The sequence below is a fragment of the Rhamphochromis longiceps genome, linkage group LG6 (genome assembly GCF_057381845.1).
Source record: "Rhamphochromis longiceps isolate RC_006_pf linkage group LG6, R_longiceps_female_GT1.1, whole genome shotgun sequence".
Lineage (NCBI taxonomy): Eukaryota > Metazoa > Chordata > Actinopteri > Cichliformes > Cichlidae > Rhamphochromis > Rhamphochromis longiceps.
The window spans coordinates 31,389,258-31,408,646 of record NC_140562.1 but is presented as its reverse complement, the minus strand read 5'-3'; the positions used below and the strand labels follow the sequence as shown (position 1 = coordinate 31,408,646).

At 39.2% G+C, this 19,389-nt stretch overlaps 1 protein-coding gene across 1 annotated transcript in view; it reads right to left on the bottom strand.

Moving 5' to 3' along the window:
• Positions 1–19,389, bottom strand: part of LOC146668325 (alpha-1,6-mannosylglycoprotein 6-beta-N-acetylglucosaminyltransferase B-like) — a 128,209-nt gene that overhangs the window by 30,850 nt on the left and 77,970 nt on the right. Inside the window, exon 8 of the mRNA XM_085410219.1 lies at positions 18,625–18,794. Coding sequence (XP_085266345.1) covers positions 18,625–18,794 — 170 coding nt within the window. The remainder of the gene's footprint in view (positions 1–18,624; positions 18,795–19,389) is intronic.

The window sequence follows — 19,389 nt, the reverse complement described above, 5'->3', positions numbered from 1 at the left end:
AATTTCCTAAGTGTCACAAAAATGTTGCCATGGTGTTGCATAACGAAACATCAAAAAGTTTCATCCTTAAAAGTCTTGGAGTGGAATTTGGTTAAGTTTATCACCGTGACATGATGACAAAATTGTGCAACACCAGCTTGATCCTCTTATGCGTGGACCCTGGAGGCAGCTGCGAGCGGTGTAATGCTCCCATTTTAGGAAGACAAGCCAGCTTCACATGTTACCTCAGTGCTATGAGGGTGTAGGTTTGTATGTATATACCTTATAACTGTATACTGTGTGTTTACCACAGTATGAAATGTAGATGAAATATTGAAAAAAAAGAAAGAAAATGCCAGATAATGTAAATACTGTGGTAAATCAGCATGTTCTCAATTCTCAGCTCAATCAAATGATAGCTGTGCACCTACACACACACATACACACACGTATAGCATAATCAAACAGTCAAACATCCATGTAATCATCTGTTTCCACATTTGCCTCTGATTACACCCAGGGGGAGCCAATCTGTCTGCATGTGGACAAGTTTTTCACACACACACACACACACACACACACACACACACACACACACACACACACACACACACACACACACACACACACACACGTGCATACCGTGCAGCACAATCTTTACACACAAGCACTCATCTGCACCCAAACACCATGTGTATACAGCCATGCTAGAAGCAGCTGACAGGACCCAGTTATCAGCCAAGGCAGGGTGCACTAGATAAGGGAGCCTTAGGGCGTCATAAACACCAATGCAGAGAGAGAGTGAGCGAGAGAGACAGAATAATGTAGGGATGGAGGGATAAATCAGAGATGAAAGAAGGAAGAGGAAAAATTCAACACTCCTGTCATAGATAATAAAATTCTCAGATAAAGAGCTACAGCGGGAAGAGAGAGAATTAGAGACGCTTGGGAAGTGTGCAAGAGAGAAAGATGGGGCAGCAAGGTGAAAGAAGAAAGTGACATGTTAGTCACAAGGGTCGGGCAGTCAGGGAAGGAAAGACAAGAAAAAACAAGTGGGAGTGAGGAAGAGGCTGGATGAGCCGGACGGTGAAGAAAACTGAAAAGGATTTATCCAGGGGACATCAGGGCCTGAGAGAGTGAGTATAAAAGTTGGAAAGTGAGAGGCATCTTACAAGAATATAAGACAGACATATACACACAAATTATTTAATATTTAAATAACAAATAAGTTTGATAATAATACATTATAATAAAAGTAACTTATCAGTACTTTTATTTACATCATTCATTTTATTCCAATACAGCGATCAGGCACAACATTATGACCACCTGCCTAATATTGTGTTGGTCCCCCTAATATATCCCACCACAAACAGACCCAATACACTTGTCTGTACAAGATGGATAATAATGGTGTGATTAAATGCAAAAGCAAAGAAAAATGCTCAACAGACTGTACACAAAAGATGGATGTAGCCACCATGATGTCACCAGTTGGTTAGTGAACTCCCATTGTGACAACTCAGGTACTGACTGACACTATTTTGGGTTTCTGGAAAAGTGATGTGATGACTTGAATGTAGCAATTTAGACCATAAAATCTCCCAAGGAGTCATAAACAGCTTATAAACAAGGCATAAAAAGGAGACGCTCTACAGATGTTCGTATAACCAAACTTTCTTTTGCAATCAGATAACTATACCAGCTACCTGCAATCGATTGCAGGCAGTTCAACTTTGAAGATATGAAGCTGTCCCCCTTTTCAGGCGGTCTATGCTTGTAGCACTCAGAGCAGGGCACTATGAATGGGATGCTTTTTCTGACAGTTGCACACTAAAAAGAAATGACAGAGAGCGTTTGCATACCTGAGTCACATGATAGGCTTTTTACACTGTGTACAGAGCACAGAGAAGATGAAAACCTCTGTAGGTTTATTCCCAAAACTGCCCACCCCCAACCCCCAACCAAAAAACAAAAGCAAATGCTGTTTCTTCTAACTGTAACCCCCAAAACAAGTCTTTACCATCACATAGCTTTTGTTTGGGGGAAAAACAGTATTGTCATTGATACAATAAATCCTAAACTAGTCTTTCTCTCTCTCTCTCACACACGCACACACATAAACACATCTATTGCATACGCACCCGCTGCTAATAAAGTCTGCTCATGCTTTGTCTCCTAAGACGTCAGGCTGCCTGCTTTTTTCCCTTCGTCAGCAAGTTTTGATCTAATCCCGCTAAATCAAGAAGAATAAGAGTCGGCATTGGTTGTGACGGGGGAAGTCGAGGGAGTTGAAAATGCACACGCACCCACCGATATGAGACCAAATAACACACGCGCGCACACACACACGACTGTATGAAAACGCATATGGGTGCTGGGCGTGTAAATAGATATTTTGGCAGGTGTACATATCATTATACTCTCACACATGATGCAGATCAGATAAATCCACTTTGCAACCTGCCACCGGCACTCTGGAAGGAATAAAACACAAGCAGAGTGCCAGTCAAGTGATGCAGCAGGCAGATGCTACTCGCTCAAGTGTGAAGTGAACACACACATATGGATGAATATGTAGGGGCAAACACTCCCACTTGCAAATCATCCAGAGTCAAGTAGATGTGTGGATTCAAGTGCCATTGCCCGTCCTACCATACCCACACAGCATATAAGTGAACTGATTAGTATTATCCCAGCGACAGGACAGAGCACTAGCTGCGAACTAATTTTTACTGAAGTGTGTTGTAGATCGTCGACCTTCTTAAGCTGCATTCAACTGCCTGAATTGAGTTCCAGCTCACGCCTGAAATTAGACTTTGTAACCCACACTGGAGCTACAGACAAAAGGTTTCAGCTTTCAATGACATTTTTCTTATTCAGTACCTGGTGTCGAGCGTGTTAAAGTGTTAATTAACAGGAAGCAGTAGCACTCAGTTATACTGAAAAACATGAAGGAGTACTCTAAAAATGCCTGCAAATTTTTGTTTACTTTCAAGTAAATTTGGTATTTTGCAAGCAGAAATACTCCTCTGTAGTTAAAAAGCTTAAAAATGACAACAGAGAGTCTGCTTCATTGTGATATCCATTTCTCAGTCTTGCAACAATTCTAGGGCTGTTGTTTATTAGTTAGACCAAAAGAAAGAAAAGACACTTTCCTCTGCTGACTTTCCTGTTGCACAGTTACGGTCTGTATAAAAGACTGGCATCATATATGCAACAAATACTGAATGTTTAAAACATTTGATCAAGTCAAAGTTTAAAGAATCTAGTAACATCGTTTATGATCAATTGCCTGCACACTTGATTACATTTCAATCAACGTGGCTCTGTTCTGCATGCTAATAAGCACGTAAACCATGAATGTAACATCCCAGCATTAGCATTATGTTAATGTATGAGACACCGGTTCTAAGGCTCTTTACAGTATTTTTCTCAGATTCTTTTCTTCCAGTATGACATGCTTCAAAAATATAACACAATGCACGCAGACAGTAGTTGAGCATTACCTGTATTGGCCCAGTTCTTAGCAATAGCAACTACTGGCTCAATTACATGCAGGTGAGACCTGCTCATAGGATTTTATGGCATCCCATTAATTAAAAAGAACCTCTATGACATAAAAAAAGATGATGATAATAGTATGCGGAACAGGGCAAACATCATTCTCTCAATTCTCTGCACTACACTCTACAAAGTTCATCTATAAACTGCAGCATATGGGTTGTCTGCTAAACCTACTGACCTACACAAGCACCCGAGTCAGCATTAAAAAAAAAAAAAACATTCTTGCATCACTTTGAGAATCAGTGAACAATACAATAGAGCTGAATAGATAATTAAGAAAAATTAGCTGTCTCTGCCTGAAACTGTCCACAGTAAGGTAAATGGAAATTTTCTCTCTATTTAATCTAATCTCCTTACATTGTATGGGGTGAAATGCTGGGTGAGAGAAAATGTTTATGAATCAGAGTAAAAGAAAAAGCCATTATTGAAATTTCCCAAAAAAGAAAATGATTTTTCAGGACAAAATGACAGTACAATAGCGGTGAAAAGGAGAGCTGCCTAGGTTACAAGTTGATTCCAATCTACCGTTTTCAGGATTTTAACAATAGAATAAAAACATCCTGAGAAAAAAAGAGCTTGAACGCAGCTTCTGTAGCACAGAGATATTATGGACTCGCATTTCTCCATCAGACAACTTGGGCAAAAACATAGTGTCAGTTTGGTGCTGAAAAGAAGCTGTTGAAGCAGCGTTTGTCTGCTGATGCTGTCAGCAAACACAAAAGGAACTGCCAGCCTGTTTTATAATGGACTTTCTGCCCTTGTGTTCAGTTATTACACAGAACGTGCTGCAAAAACTAGAGTAAGAGAAGGAAGCTAAAGTGAGACAAAGTGGGAAATCAATGACTAAAGTAAAGGTGAGAGAATAGACTGCCATCTATTTAGATTTAGTGAAATCAACACCATTCCTCGCACAGCCTAATTTCAAGGCTGGCTGCCTTAAAATGGCCCAATTCTCTTTTGTAGAGGGCACAGAAATATCAGGTGTACTGACATCAGTTTGAGCCAAGCTTTGACAGCCCATTCCTTTTAAAGCCATTAGGAAGAGGAGATACTGACAGCATCGTTGAGCAAAATGTTTTAGGGTCTCATGTCAGCTCTTAACAACTCCAAGGACACCTCATGAAGTAGGGTATATAGGCACCAAATGTAATTATGCTCAACTTTCCTCACACCTTCTGCTCTCTTTTCGACAAAAGCAGAAAAATCAGGGCTTTAATATAACTCAGAAGCACTGGGAAGCTTGTTAAAATAAAATGTGAATAATAAGATGTGTCTGACCCCATTTTAGCAGTGCTTGGCACAGACATAAGTCTGTGTCTCTGGTTTTAATGCCATTTAACTAACTGGAAGGTTTGAAGATAATATCAAACATCTGAATGGCCCAATGAACAGTAAAGAGTTGACACTGACCTTGAATACAAAAAAAAAAAAAAATCCCTATTATGTAATTAATTACTGAAAAATGTAAGCTGTAAGAATGAGAACGAAGTGATTTTTTCCTTTTTTATGATACCCATAACTGATTATGCAACTATTGATATTTTCTTCAAATGGATGACTGTATACCTTCTCAACATAAAAATTGATGACTATGGGCTGGCACTGCAGGTGCTTCATACTCATTTATCAGTAGTGGTCATGCACCATTGCACTAAAAGCCAATTAAAACCCATTATGTGGTTCATAATCTTTCAAGGCAGGGTTCATTATTTCTTTTAAGCCAAGACTGGATTTAGTTTATTTCAGCCACCACCCTACAGCCTCCATGACATTGTGCTAGATCTTTCACTATGGTACTCCACCTTTTTTGCTCTAACTCAGTTGTTTAATAATCAGTATGTATTGTTTTGCACAGACATGTACCAGTGTTAACTAGCTAGTGCTGACCTGTAACCACTAGTAATACAAATTGATACTTAATAGCATCCAGTCTACCGTCAACTCAAGAGCAGCACTGCCCAGAAAACAACATAATAACCACAAATCTAAAACTACTAATCTTACCATAACAAATGAAGCCTCTGTCGGCTTTCTCTGTTGGTCAGCGAACTCTTCCTACAGGAGTCGGGCAACAAAAGTTGGTGCAACGGTATGTATCAGGCCCCCCTATAGCCGATACTATGATGTAGTCATGTCACCTAGCAACCGCCTACCAACAGGCTAAAATGACCCATTTGTAGCATTCATGCACAAATAACACAAAACTTTAATTATGCATGATGTCATCATTTTGTCTAGCAACCAATGACCAATTTTAGCCAACCTCTATGGTTTAAAAAAAGCAGTGTATCCTTTTTAATATGATGATATTAACATCTAATTTAGCAAATATTCACTATACTAATATAGTCAATTTCTGATGTTTACAGTATAAATATGACATTACATTAAATCATTTGACAGAATAACTTATGAGGTCACGTTTAGGGACCGTAACATAGGCATGTAACAGTAGAGTACATATAGTATATATAGTGAAAAAAAATTATCAACAAAGCAAAATAAAGAAAGTAGCCCAGCAAATTGTGCAAATTGTGTCATGTACTCTGCTTTAGCATTGGCAGTTATGTGAAAACTTGTTTAACGGCCTGTTGCCTGTTTGTGTTGAATATGAGAATGGTTAACTTCGGGTAATGTCCTACCCTTATTCTCTGAACTGCTGGAAGTTTATATGTGAAAATGACTTAAAATGACAATTAAAAAAAGAATAGATGGAACAGTCCTCAAAGCCTGCGTCTGGGGCATTAAACTGACTGTCGTTCATTTCCTGGAGACTTTCTCGAAACACACCAAACTGGCGTAAACCTAGCCTTAAGCTAAACCTAACCATAAAACATGCATTCACCTTCAAATTTAATCACTTGCTTCAGGGAGACCTGCTCTTTGTCCCTAAAAGGAAGACGTTCTCATAAAGTAGCTGTGTAAACAGGTTTACTTGCACATGCACACACACACACGCACACACACACACACACACACACACACACACACACACACACACACACACACACACACCTGTTCTCACCTACACCTCCTTGCTGTACCTGTCTGCCATGCTTTTCATTTTCCTCCCTTTATTAAGACAGAGCTAACTGTTTTGGCCCTGCAGCCAACAGAGACTGACCTCCTTTAGCCTTTGTACGTGTCAGACACCTGAGATCTTTTACACTCCAAGATGGAAACTGCCATTATACCTCACACTGCAAATGGTATCACTCTACCTTTTTCTTGTTGCTCTGTATTTATTATTTTCGACGGGGATTTAAACATCAAAATGTCAATTTAAAGTTATTACTGTTAATATACAGGGAGTGCAGAATTATTAGGCAAATGAGTATTTTGTCCACTTCATCCTCTTCATGCATGTTGTCTTACTCCAAGCTGTATAGGCTCGAAAGCCTACTACCAATTAAGCATATTAGGTGATGTGCATCTCTGTAATGAGAAGGGGTGTGGTCTAATGACATCAACACCCTATATCAGGTGTGCATAATTATTAGGCAACGTCCTTTCCTTTGGCAAAATGGGTCAAAAGAAGGACTTGACAGGCTCAGAAAAGTCAAAAATAGTGAGATATCTTGCAGAGGGATGCAGCAGTCTCAAAATTGCAAAGCTTCTGAAGCGTGATCATCGAACAATCAAGCGTTTCATTCAAAAAAGTCAACAGGGTCGCAAGAAGCGTGTGGAAAAACCAAGGCGCAAAATAACTGCCCATGAACTGAGAAAAGTCAAGCGTGCAGCTGCCAAGATGCCACTTGCCACCAGTTTGGCCATATTTCAGAGCTGCAACATCACTGGAGTGCCCAAAAGCACAAGGTGTGCAATACTCAGAGACATGGCCAAGGTAAGAAAGGCTGAAAGACGACCACCACTGAACAAGACACACAAGCTGAAACGTCAAGACTGGGCCAAGAAATATCTCAAGACTGGTTTTTCTAAGGTTTTATGGACTGATGAAATGAGAGTGAGTCTTGATGGGCCAGATGGATGGGCCCGTGGCTGGATTGGTAAAGGGCAGAGAGCTCCAGTCCGACTCAGACGCCAACAAGGTGGAGGTGGAGTACTGGTTTGGGCTGGTATCATCAAAGATGAGCTTGTGGGGCCTTTTCGGGTTGAGGATGGAGTCAAGCTCAACTCCCAGTCCTACTGCCAGTTTCTGGAAGACACCTTCTTCAAGCAGTGGTACAGGAAGAAGTCTGCATCCTTCAAGAAAAACATGATTTTCATGCAGGACAATGCTCCATCACACGCGTCCAAGTACTCCACAGCGTGGCTGGCAAGAAAGGGTATAAAAGAAGAAAAACTAATGACATGGCCACCTTGTTCACCTGATCTGAACCCCATTGAGAACCTGTGGTCCATCATCAAATGTGAGATTTACAAGGAGGGAAAACAGTACACCTCTCTGAACAGTGTCTGGGAGGCTGTGGTTGCTGCTGCACGCAATGTTGATGGTGAACAGATCAAAACACTGACAGAATCCATGGATGGCAGGCTTTTGAGTGTCCTTGCAAAGAAAGGTGGCTATATTGGTCGCTGATTTGTTTTTGTTTTGTTTTTGAATGTCAGAAATGTATATTTGTGAATGTGGAGATGTTATATTGGTTTCACTGGTAAAAATAAATAATTGAAATGGGTATATATTTGTTTTTTGTTTAGTTGCCTAATAATTATGCACAGTAATAGTCACCTGCACACACAGATATCCCCCTAAAATAGCTAAAACTAAAAACAAACTAAAAACTACTTCCAAAAACATTCAGCTTTGATATTAATGAGTTTTTTGGGTTCATTGAGAACATGGTTGTTGTTCAATAATAAAATTATTCCTCAGAAATACAACTTGCCTAATAATTCTGCACTCCCTGTAATGTTACAGCTTTATTCATGTTTTAAAACTATTTAGAGCTTTCAGCCCTGGGTTAAGAAGAGAGGTGATAATTAGCGAGCAGCAGTATGGCTTCATGCCCAGAAAGATCACTACAGATGAGATGTTTGTATAGAAAAGGTCAGAAGGAGCTTCACTGTGTCTTTGTGGATCTAGAGAAAGCCTATGATCGGGTACCAAAAGAGGAACTGTGGTACTGTGCTAATGTTTTCATGGGGAGCGAACAGGATAGACAAGAGTAGTAATGAGTGCATCACAGGGACAGCTCATGTTAGAGTTAGAGAAGTAAGATGAGATGGTTTGGACATGAGCAGTGATGGGACAGTGGATAGACCTGAACAAAGGATGTTGACTATGCAGCTACCAGGCAGGAGAAAAAGAGGAAGACCTGAGAAAAGGTTCATGGACACAGTGAAAGAGGAAATGCAGAGGGTTGGTGTGACAGAGGAGGATGCCAGGGACTCTGTGAGATAGAGGCAGGTGACCTGTTGCAGGTCCCCGAAAGGGAGCACACCAAGAAGAAACAGGTCTAGAAATAAAAAAATGAAACATTTACAAGTATAACTATACCAGCACACACATGATCTCAGAGGTAAATAGGATTTTGCTAAAGCAGCAAAAGAAGCAGAGCCAGCAGTTTGTCCTGTTTGTATTTGCAACACGGCTAATGAAAGAAGTCACCCACGGGCAATAACCATTCTTTCTCTCAGCTCTCCAGATTTGAAACAAAGGTTTTGGGAACCCTTTACCAAAGTGTGCGTTCCACTGCAGTGTGCGTTTAAGTCTCTAAGGGGTTAGAAGAGTAAGGGGTGATGAAATGCTCTACAAATCTGGGAATCTGCTAACAAGCTCATTGATTTGAGCCTTGAAGAGAACAGCTGCAGGGGGTAAGAGAAAGAAACAGAGACACACTGAAAGTACGGGCTAGACTAATAGACACAGAAAGTGAAAAAAGGTTAGGAGACACAAAACAATTGGATGCAGGAAGGAGTGAGGGAAGTGTTGGTGTCTTTCTGCAAACTCAGACACTTAAAGCGTTTAAAATGGTGCAGCGTGAGCATACGACTCATTTGTATGCTCCAGTTTATAACAAAGAGACAAGCTGACACTCTGTCTCACATACCCCAAGCACAAATATACACTAACATCCCACAAATGATTAATGTTAATGTACTAGTTTCCCTTAAAGAAGGAGCTAACTCAGAAGTCTTTTTAGGCGTTTCACACAGATCAGCAGGTTCTTTGGATTCAAAAGATCACACACACCATCCCTTCATACCTAAAAGTTTGGATATTTTTAATAGGAAATGTGTCTTACCCTCATTTAAACCCAATTGTATAATAATGTTTTGAGTCAGCTGCTTTAAAAGTTTGCTACCTATATAGTTGCTGGCTTGCACAACAAAGTCAGAAAAAAAAAAAAGACAGAAAAAAAGCACTAAACTTCTGAAAAAATGAGAATCAGCGATCTAAGGAAAGCAATAACTGAACGTGATAACCCAATTGTGAGACATGCAAGAAAAGCAAGGGTGGAGTTTGAAATATATGTGCATGCATGTGCTCTTATCTGCTTGGAACAGGAAAACAGCTCATAGCCAACCTATGGAATAAAAGGAGTTGAACTGAGGTCACTGACTCCACTCTCTCTACTCTCTCTACAGGCTTCACTTTAATGATGGCGCAAGGTGAAGGAGTTGTTTGACTGGGGGTGACGAGGAGGTGGAAGACTTGGAGAGACACTGGGTGGTGATAAACAGAAAAAGCTCAGAACAAACAAAACTTATTACACATTTAGACCCACACATTTATGCCTCATGCTTCAATATTAATGGAGGTCTGGGTACTTGGGGGGGGGGGGGGTTAGTCCATGATGGGTTTTCCTGGTATTTCACTGATAGTGTGTTTAGTTAGTTTGTCACACAGAAAAATTACACCGTTGCCAATCAGATGCTTTTCAGATGGTACTGAAATCAACCAGAATTTGAACCAAAAATGTCTAAAATGGATATGTCCCTCCATAGGGCAGCATTTGTTTACAGTTTCCCTTCCTTAACACTGGTTTCTTTACAGTCCCTTTTCTACTGATATCACGTTTGATATAAATGGTAAACAGACTGGTTCTTATACAATGCTTTTTACTCTGAGCACTTTTTTTGCTATGTTCTTTCTACATAAGTGCATTATGTAACTTTCGCACACATTTAAAATCTGATGGGTGGATGTTCATATCTTGAACAGGAATATTTGGTGTGCAGACTGGAGCAGACAGGGATCAAACAACTAACCTTCCAAATAGCAGGTGACCTTTTTTGCTACCTGAGTTACAGCCACCCCAGCCATCTGAAAGGTCAGATGCGCCTGAGAGATCAGCTCAGCTCATCTGTCAGCACCTCCCGGGTGATGTGTTAGGTCTTTGCTTGATTTTGGTTGACTTTCTGATACCGCTCACCAGCTGCAGATTGTTTTTGCTACTTTTTTATTTTGTTCTCCATTTCTCTAGTTTCCTTAACTTTTTTTATGAACACTCTGCACACCACGCCAAGATATAACACCTTTTCAGCTAAGCTAGTTCTTTGGAAGTAACCTCGTTGGTGCAAAAAAATCTGTTTTATTCCTGTCAAACTGTGTTATCTTAGGAATCTTTCATACATTTAACTACACAAATGGGAACAAATGATCTGTTCCCAGTTGTGTAATAGTAACAAACTAACACCAATTGATCACTTGAGTTAGGTGCCTTAATTATGTTTGAATTGAATGATTCATAGATAAGTTTAAATTATTTTAACAAAAAATAATAAAAAAAAAAGAAAAAAGAAAAGGAAAAAAGGAAAAGCTAATAAAAAGAAAAACGTGGATGGACATTTGGGATTCCTGGATAGCTCTTGATCATGATCACTTAAAAAATTAAAAGAAAGTCTTATTCCTTAAAAGCAAAATATAAATAAATGGGGAGTGCACAGTACTGAAACTTTGAGAAAATAAATGCTCAGCGAAGGGGTAAAACACATTACTATTGACTTTCAAAAACCCATACCTCTTACTACAAAAAAATCAAAAAAACTCTGACACTTTCAGCCACACAATATGAGAGCAACTGGACAAAGTGAAAGTGAAAAGAGAAGTGGAAAAAATATTTATAACAAGATAAAGCCTCTACAAAAAATGAGTGAAACACAGAAGGCAGACAGAATATGCTGAGAAAAACAAGTGTGCAGCAGAAAGAATCTGAAGACCAATTCAATTTTACAAGGCATTACGTAACATCAGGTCTTTTTGCATTAATCTTTCGGGTTATGTAAGCTATCTCTGGACTAGAGCAGATTTATAGCAATGAGCTTATGATGCAAACTAGCATTAGTTCTTTTGCAGCATGCTGCCACTGTGGTAGTGTAGTGAATCTCTCTTCATGTAAAATGTGGCCTCTCTCACACAAGACAGACGTATTTATACCCCAGAAAACGTTCAGACTGAAGAATTAAAAAAAATTAAATAGACCAAAAAAACCAAAAAAAACCCCAAGGTGTTCCAACAGCGCAAGGGGTGTGGCACCACAGTCTTCACATATCATCATATGGCACGATATCATTGTATGAGATAAAACAAAGGCCTGGTCAAACTGTTTGAACAGAGCTCACAGAAAATGAGGGCAAAGCAATAACAATGTGATTTGTTGACTTTGTAGTTTGACTGTCAAAGGGGAAGGCATAGTGAAAATATAAAAATACTAGAGATGGACCGATCCGATATTACGTATCGGTATCGGTCCGATACTGACCTAAATTACTGGATCGGATATCGGAGAGAAATAAAAAATGTAATCCGATCCATTAAATATCAAAAAAGCACCTCACAAAACTTGCCACACGGCGTAACTCGGTCATAACCGTAGCACTCGGAGCAGTGTGCTCACGTGATAGAGCGGCTGTGTGTATTTGTAGCCTCACTAGCAATCCAGTGGCATTTCATCTCCGAGGAAGTTATCCCTGAGAGAAGTAAAGCAAGTGTTTAAGTTCATCTCTGAATGTTTGTAAAGCATTCCCATGTTAAGCTTAACAACCGATATATGGAGCGACTGCCTCTTCTCTCCCTCTCCTGCTGCTACTTCAATCCTGAAACTGATTAATGATCAGCTGATTGGCTTTTCTGTAGCGAGTCCGTCTCTCTTCTTTGTTTTTGGCCCACTTTACACCAGAAAGAGGAAACCAGCGGCTGAACAACAGCAGTTTAAGCTTGATAAGCTGTTGTTAGAATTTATTTAATATTACTTTCTAGACCAGGATCCTTTTCTACGTAGCTGACAGCTGGTAACTGTGCAGGGGCGGATCTAGCAAAGTTTAGCCAGGGGGGCCGATAGGGCATTAACAGGGAAAAGGGGGGCACAAAGACATACTTTTCTTTCTTATTCTCATTTAAAATGTCTAGCTTTTATTAAATAATTATCTGAATCTTACACCCAAAGTTTTAATCTGATGTAAAATGTATAGAAGTCCATTACTGTATATAGTAACTGTTAAGTCTAATATACCCTAGTAAGCTATACTACTTTTTCCTTTGGGAAGGTACCATCTGTGCAGTCTGCAGTTCTGTTGAAGAAAGATCTTGAATCTATTTAATTATTCTTGAAAAATAATTTATTTCTGTGCATTTTTTGGTGGTTCCCTATTTTTTTTTGCTGGAAGTTTGCAACCCTATTAGTTAGGTTGCTTAATATTTCTGCTAAGTACTCTTTAAAATACCAGAATAGGAAGGATGGAGTCGGTTTAAGTTTATTAGATTGATCAGTGTTGCTGAACTATGAAATATTTTGGGTGCAGTGTATTTTTTTGCATACAGGTATAACAGAATAGCTTCAGAGTTGTTGTTTATTTAAACTTGAGTGTGAACTTATACAAAATGCAGCAAGATATTAAAAAAAAAAAACAGTTTTATTAATTAAAAAAACACACTATATCGGATTCATATCGGTATCGGCAGATATCCAAATTTATGATATCGGTATTGTATCGGACATTAAAAAGTGGTATCGTGCCATCTCTAAAAAATACCACAGTGTAAGTAAAACTTACTTAAATAGAGAAAGAAATATGGCTGGCAATGGGGAAGAGAGAGATAAAAATTGAAAATGATTTTATAGTAAGGATAAAAACTAAAGTGCAAAAGATTTGTGAACAGATGGGCCTTAAAAGAACCGGTTAACTGTTAGAGAGGTGTAAAACTGACAGTTGTCATGTCTCCTGGCTTGAAACATCAGCTTTTGTGAAGCTTCAAAAGACAAACTGACTGGAAAATGTGATTTTCTTATAACAGCAGCATTACAAGGATCAAGGATCAAGTATTCTGTTGTCATTCACCGTGAAGAAAACCTTACAGAACGAGATGCAGTTACTCAGATCTCGGTGTTAATAATGATTAAAATAAGCAACGATAGTAGAAATGCCTCGAGGCAATAGCCCTAATAACACTAATTGTTGAAAATGCTGCTAAATAATTGCAGCTAGTTGTAGGACTGCAGGTGCAGGTAAAAATGAGAATGTGGTAGCTCTACATGGAACTAAATTAGCAGTAAAATATACAGAACACACAGTTCTGTGTAGACGATGATAAATCAGTGCTACTGTCTCTTTTCAGCTCCATGCCTGAATCTGAAACTTCACATTAATTGAGAAATTACCTGCAGTAGGGATGCTGCTGTGTAGCTTGACACTTTAATTTTGAGGAATCCATGGAGAGGGCGTGCATGAGAAGAAGAAAGCGAATCTTTGCGACGTGACTGAAGATATTTTTAACAATTTCCTCCTTTTTTTTTGTGTCTTTTTCATTTTTATTGATGCCTAAGAGTTGACAGTACTGAGGCAGAGAAACTAGGAAGCAAGGGGAGATAAGGATTTTGACTTGTAATAAAGATCTTCGACTGCTATCAAACCAGATGATGCAGTTTTATTACGTGCTATGATTCTTAAATAACCATGACAGAGTTTGAGGGAGGTGGGACGGGGAGTACTGTCTTTTTAAAATAAGCAATTATTACATGTAAGACAAACTCAAAGTGGAAAAAATAAAGCAAAGTAAAAAAAGCAGGTTATAATGATCAAATATTATTACAATACTATGTATTATAGATCTCTGATTTAAAACAATAGCTTAAAAAATCCTCAATAAAAATGAAAACTGCCTTTTCCCATTACCCAGGTAAGTTAGATCAAATATAACTGTAGTTAGATCAGTTAGATTTTGTACTCTTCAGCAATAAAATGCAAAGGGGAAGAAATTTCTTGTGGCACATTTTCAAACCGACTTTAATAAAATATAGTAGATTTAATATGTTTACAGTTTTTAGCAGGCACATTTTTTGATTTCCACATGTCATCTCTGTGAACCGTCCCCACAATGCCACGTTTTTAGTTTTCATGTTACGCCCAACACATGCTCTGTGAACATAAGCCACCAGGATGATGCACCAGAAAATGAACAATTTTCCAGGCTACTTCACTGTACTTACTTCTTCGCTGTGTATCGTGTGTCCTGTGGGCATTGAACTGTAAGAGGCCATTGCGCTTTTAGCCTGTGCCACTTTCTTTCATCTTCCAGTATTATTAAAGCTTCTTTATGTCACATAACAATAGTGGCAGGATAAGGCACAAAAGGTGCTGACCATCTAGCTTTTCAACGACTGGGAGCAGCTCTCTGTGTTCCAGACCCTCAAGTTGGTAATGAGCAGGAGAGCCGTGTCTGCTCTCCCTCTAACACTAATACATCTCAGGTACCCTGGCAATCTAACTGGCATCAAATTCAGCTTTATTTCCATCAAGCTCCTCAGTATTCCACAATGTGAGGGGTGCATACTCAGCAGAAATGGTGAAACGCAAAGACCTGTACTGAATTAACTGAGATGTGTGTGCTGCAGTGTGTGGTCAGGTAACATGTGGTAAATGTGTGAAATTTCTGCTTTGTGCATAAATGACGGATGTTGTGAGATTCCAAACAAAAGAATGGCATTCATTAGTGAGCCTTCAAAAACTATCTGCATATTTGAATACCAAATATAAACTCTAAAGATGCCACCTCGGCACTTTGCTGAACTCTCTTTTTGTCCTTTCCAGCCATTGTTTCCAACAAACATCGGTCTGATCTGCATGCTGACAGCCTTCAGGATGAAATATGATTTTGATTTGTCACAGACATTTTTTTAAAATAAACAATACCTTAAAGTTTAATCTATTGTGAGTTTTATTAAAAGAAGTCATTTTAGTCAATAGCTCCAATGCCTTAGTAAGTCTCGACATGCTCTTTTCACTCATCTCTAGTAAATAATATCCAGCCACGTGACTGCAGTGCAGACTGAAAACTACAAAAAGGGGAGTGATACACTAAGAAAACACAACACCTAATCATTCCCACAGCGGCCAATTACAGCTACCCTGCTTCCTCCTAAGCCAATCACAACTTTCAGATGTTGTCATGAGAGCAATACTGTACCCACTATGCACTCACACACCCACCACAATGCAGGAATGAGAAACGGTGGAAAAGGACAGACCCTGGACACTTTTTTGCTCAGCTTTATTTTAACACTGCTCAATGTTGCCCAAAGGAAAGCGAGATGTTTCCAAATCTGTGTTTGGTCTCAGATCTAACCAAGCCTTATCTTTAGGGCAACTATTGTCTGTTTGCCTGCTTTTTCATTTGACTTGGTCATTTTGTCCATCTGGACTCAACAATATCTGCAACCCCCCCAAAACACAACATCCGTGTTAAAATACTAATAAAAATACAGTATTAATACGAAATAAAACAACAGCAATGCATTGTTCATGAATGCGTCTGCTGATTTGCATCTGAGGCTTTTTCTGTGTGAACCACTGATAATTACATTGCGAGGTAATCAAACCAAAAAGCTCCCTGTTTTCCAGCCTGTTTACTAACACACTGTGATAATTGCATTCGCAGGGCATGGTGTGAATGTACACAAAGCCACTATCTGAGAATGCAGCCCTAACACAGAAATGCAGCAGTGTTGAGGGAATTCTTTAATTAATCCATTCGTTGACAAAAAAAAAGCCCCCTGTGTATTTCACAGCGCCTAAAAACAGAAAATCAATACTTATGCTTTTTAAATAACAAATCACTATGTACTTGTGTGCAGCTTCGCCGTGTGGCAGGATATATTGAAGCTAAACATACAGTATAATTGCACGTCATAGCAGTACAAAGCTGTGCCTCACAATGCATCCTCTTCTGAGAATTGAACTTGTCATTACTGGGTTCACTGAATGGACCCAGTGTTACATTATCCTTTATTACATGTTAGTATAACGATCACTGTGAAAAGCATTAAAAGCTTTACTTTAACATTGACAGGTTTGAGGGTAACGTGAGAGATGCAGCGAGAGAGAACGAGCAATCCATCAGCTACAAGTGAGACTGAGAAACTGGCTAAAGTGAATACACAAATTGGTCATACTGGTGTGGTAATATATCCTGTGCAGTCACCTAAAACATCACGACCCACAATGTCAGACAGATAAATCTGAAAATGTGGGTCTCAAGAAACTCCAGTGACGTGCATGCAGCAAAAACGATTGTGCCATCAATCTCAAAAGTCACTTTTTTATATATGAAATTCTTCTAAATTGTCCCACACTCTCTTGGCCCCTGAAGCTGCGTTATATGTCTACAGAATGTCTGCCAAAGGCTGGGCATCAATACAATGCTTCTCCTATGATTTGTGAGAGATGTCCGGAGCAGAGCACAGTATGAAATGCAGAGAACAGCCGGGCCTCTGTAGGCACCATTATATTGATCTATACTCTGTACCTGTGTCACTGCGCTGATCGACGACGACAGAAAGACAAAGACTAGCAGCTCAATCGAGGCCGAACAAAGACGTCACCTATGAGTCAGCTGTCTTCTCACAATATGCCTGTTCATAATTCTTCTTTCAAACATTAGCTATTCCTTGACATTGAAGATGACAACCCCTATGATTTGTTCAGTCTTGACTATGAACCTAATTACTTAGACTAGACAACGCTTGAAGGATCTTTTCAATCACGACAAATTTACATCCATGCATATGTCTGTGTGCTGGCTCTAGTTCAGCTTTATCAGTAAGCAGAAACGCGTAATCATCCTGACACGGGACGGAAAAGAAAAATCACCAATGTAGTTGCACTGACATCAAGCTGCAGATTGAGCCTACGTGAGATCAATACGGCAACAGATCAATTCAGCGACAGGACCTTAGAAACCTCGATGCTAATGCTGGCGTTAAGTGGAAATGAGCAGACTTTAAATGCAAAATTACAAAAACACAATGCATCAGTTGATTGGCTAAATTGGCTGTTAGTGTGAATGTGAGTGTAAATGGTTTTCTGTCTCTCTGTGCTAGCCCTGTCCGGAGTTTACTCTACTTTTCATCCTATTAACAGCTAGCAAACGGATGAAATAGATGGATATATGCCTTTTTTTCCCCAATCTGTACACAAGAAACATTAGTTTCATGTTCAGTGTTTGGAGTTGCAGTTTCTTGTTTTTTAGTTTAGAGTATTCTTGTTTACCTTTGTTTTTTTTTAAGGATTTATGTTTGAAGTCTTACAGTTTCTTGAGTGGTTTTGGTCATTGTTCTCTGTGTCGTCCTGGTCTGTTTCCCCAGTCATGTCTCTGTGCTGCCTGGTCCCTCTGTGGCCTGTCTCTGTGGTCTGTCATGTCTCTTTTTATTCTTCCTTTGTCTTTGTCAAGTCCGTTTGTCTCAGTCTGCGTTAGTTTCCTGTTTTAGTTTGACAGTCTCTTGTCATGTGTGCTTTATATTCAGTTTTGCTTCCCCTGTCGTTACTCAAACTTCGCTCACCTGTGTCTTGTTTTCCCCAGCTGTGTTCCATCTCTCTAATTGCCTTATGTGTATATTTAAGTCCCTAATTTCCTTCTGTTCTACGTCATTTCGTCATCATATTCCTTCATGCTGTGCGCGCTCCAGTCTGTCAGTGTTTCAGTCAGTCCTCTCCAGTTAACGCCGCCTTATGTTTTGTTAAGTTTGCCGGTGCGAGCTAATAAAGCTGTGTTTTGAGTTTATGTTTGTCTGCAGAGTCCTGCACTTGGGTCCACTCTCTGTCTGACACAGCATCCCATAACAATTAGCTCTATAGCTCTATATAATTAAGATATCAAGATCTCGCACATAAAGAACTCACCCCTGAAGTTCCTTGACAGACATGGAGATCTTGAGGTTGTGTCCCAGAACATGAAGTGCAGTGAGGATATCAGCCCATTGGACCATTTCGCCTAGAGGCCCTCCCTTCAACACCTTTGGGCTGAAAACATCTCCAGACTCCTCAGTTAGGAAGCCTACATGAACGAGGATCTGAAAGAGAACACATTGTTATAGAAGAGTTAAAATAAAGGTCTGTAGATGGGGAACATAAGAAAACTTGAAAGGACATTGTTTAATAATAAATAATCTTTAAACAAAGGTTTTTACAAAAATCATGTTTTTTGTGGTTTCTTATAATGTTCTGCTGTATTTAAATTAAATTATAATCACAAAAAAAATCTGTAAATGTACCTAAAATAATAATGATAATAGTAATAATACATCACCAGAATAGTTTTTCAATTGTTAATAACTAGTTAAAACCAACAACAGATATGAATAGAGAGTCTCAAATCGTGCTTAGACTACATTAATAACTCAATGCCAATAACGTTATAAAATACAAAAATAAGCCCAACAGCTTTAGTTATTATCTGTAGCTCCAAACCAATGTACTCAAAAACCAAAGTCACCCAATAATACAAACTAACAGAGAGAGAAAGCTGAATATAAGAACAACCAGCACGTTTTACAATGAACAATAACAGTTTTTGTCAAAGTTTCAGAACTATGAAGAGCACAATAAATCATGAACAGGCCTGATGAGAAGTTAAACGTATAAAAATTCAGTGTATCATGTTTTAAT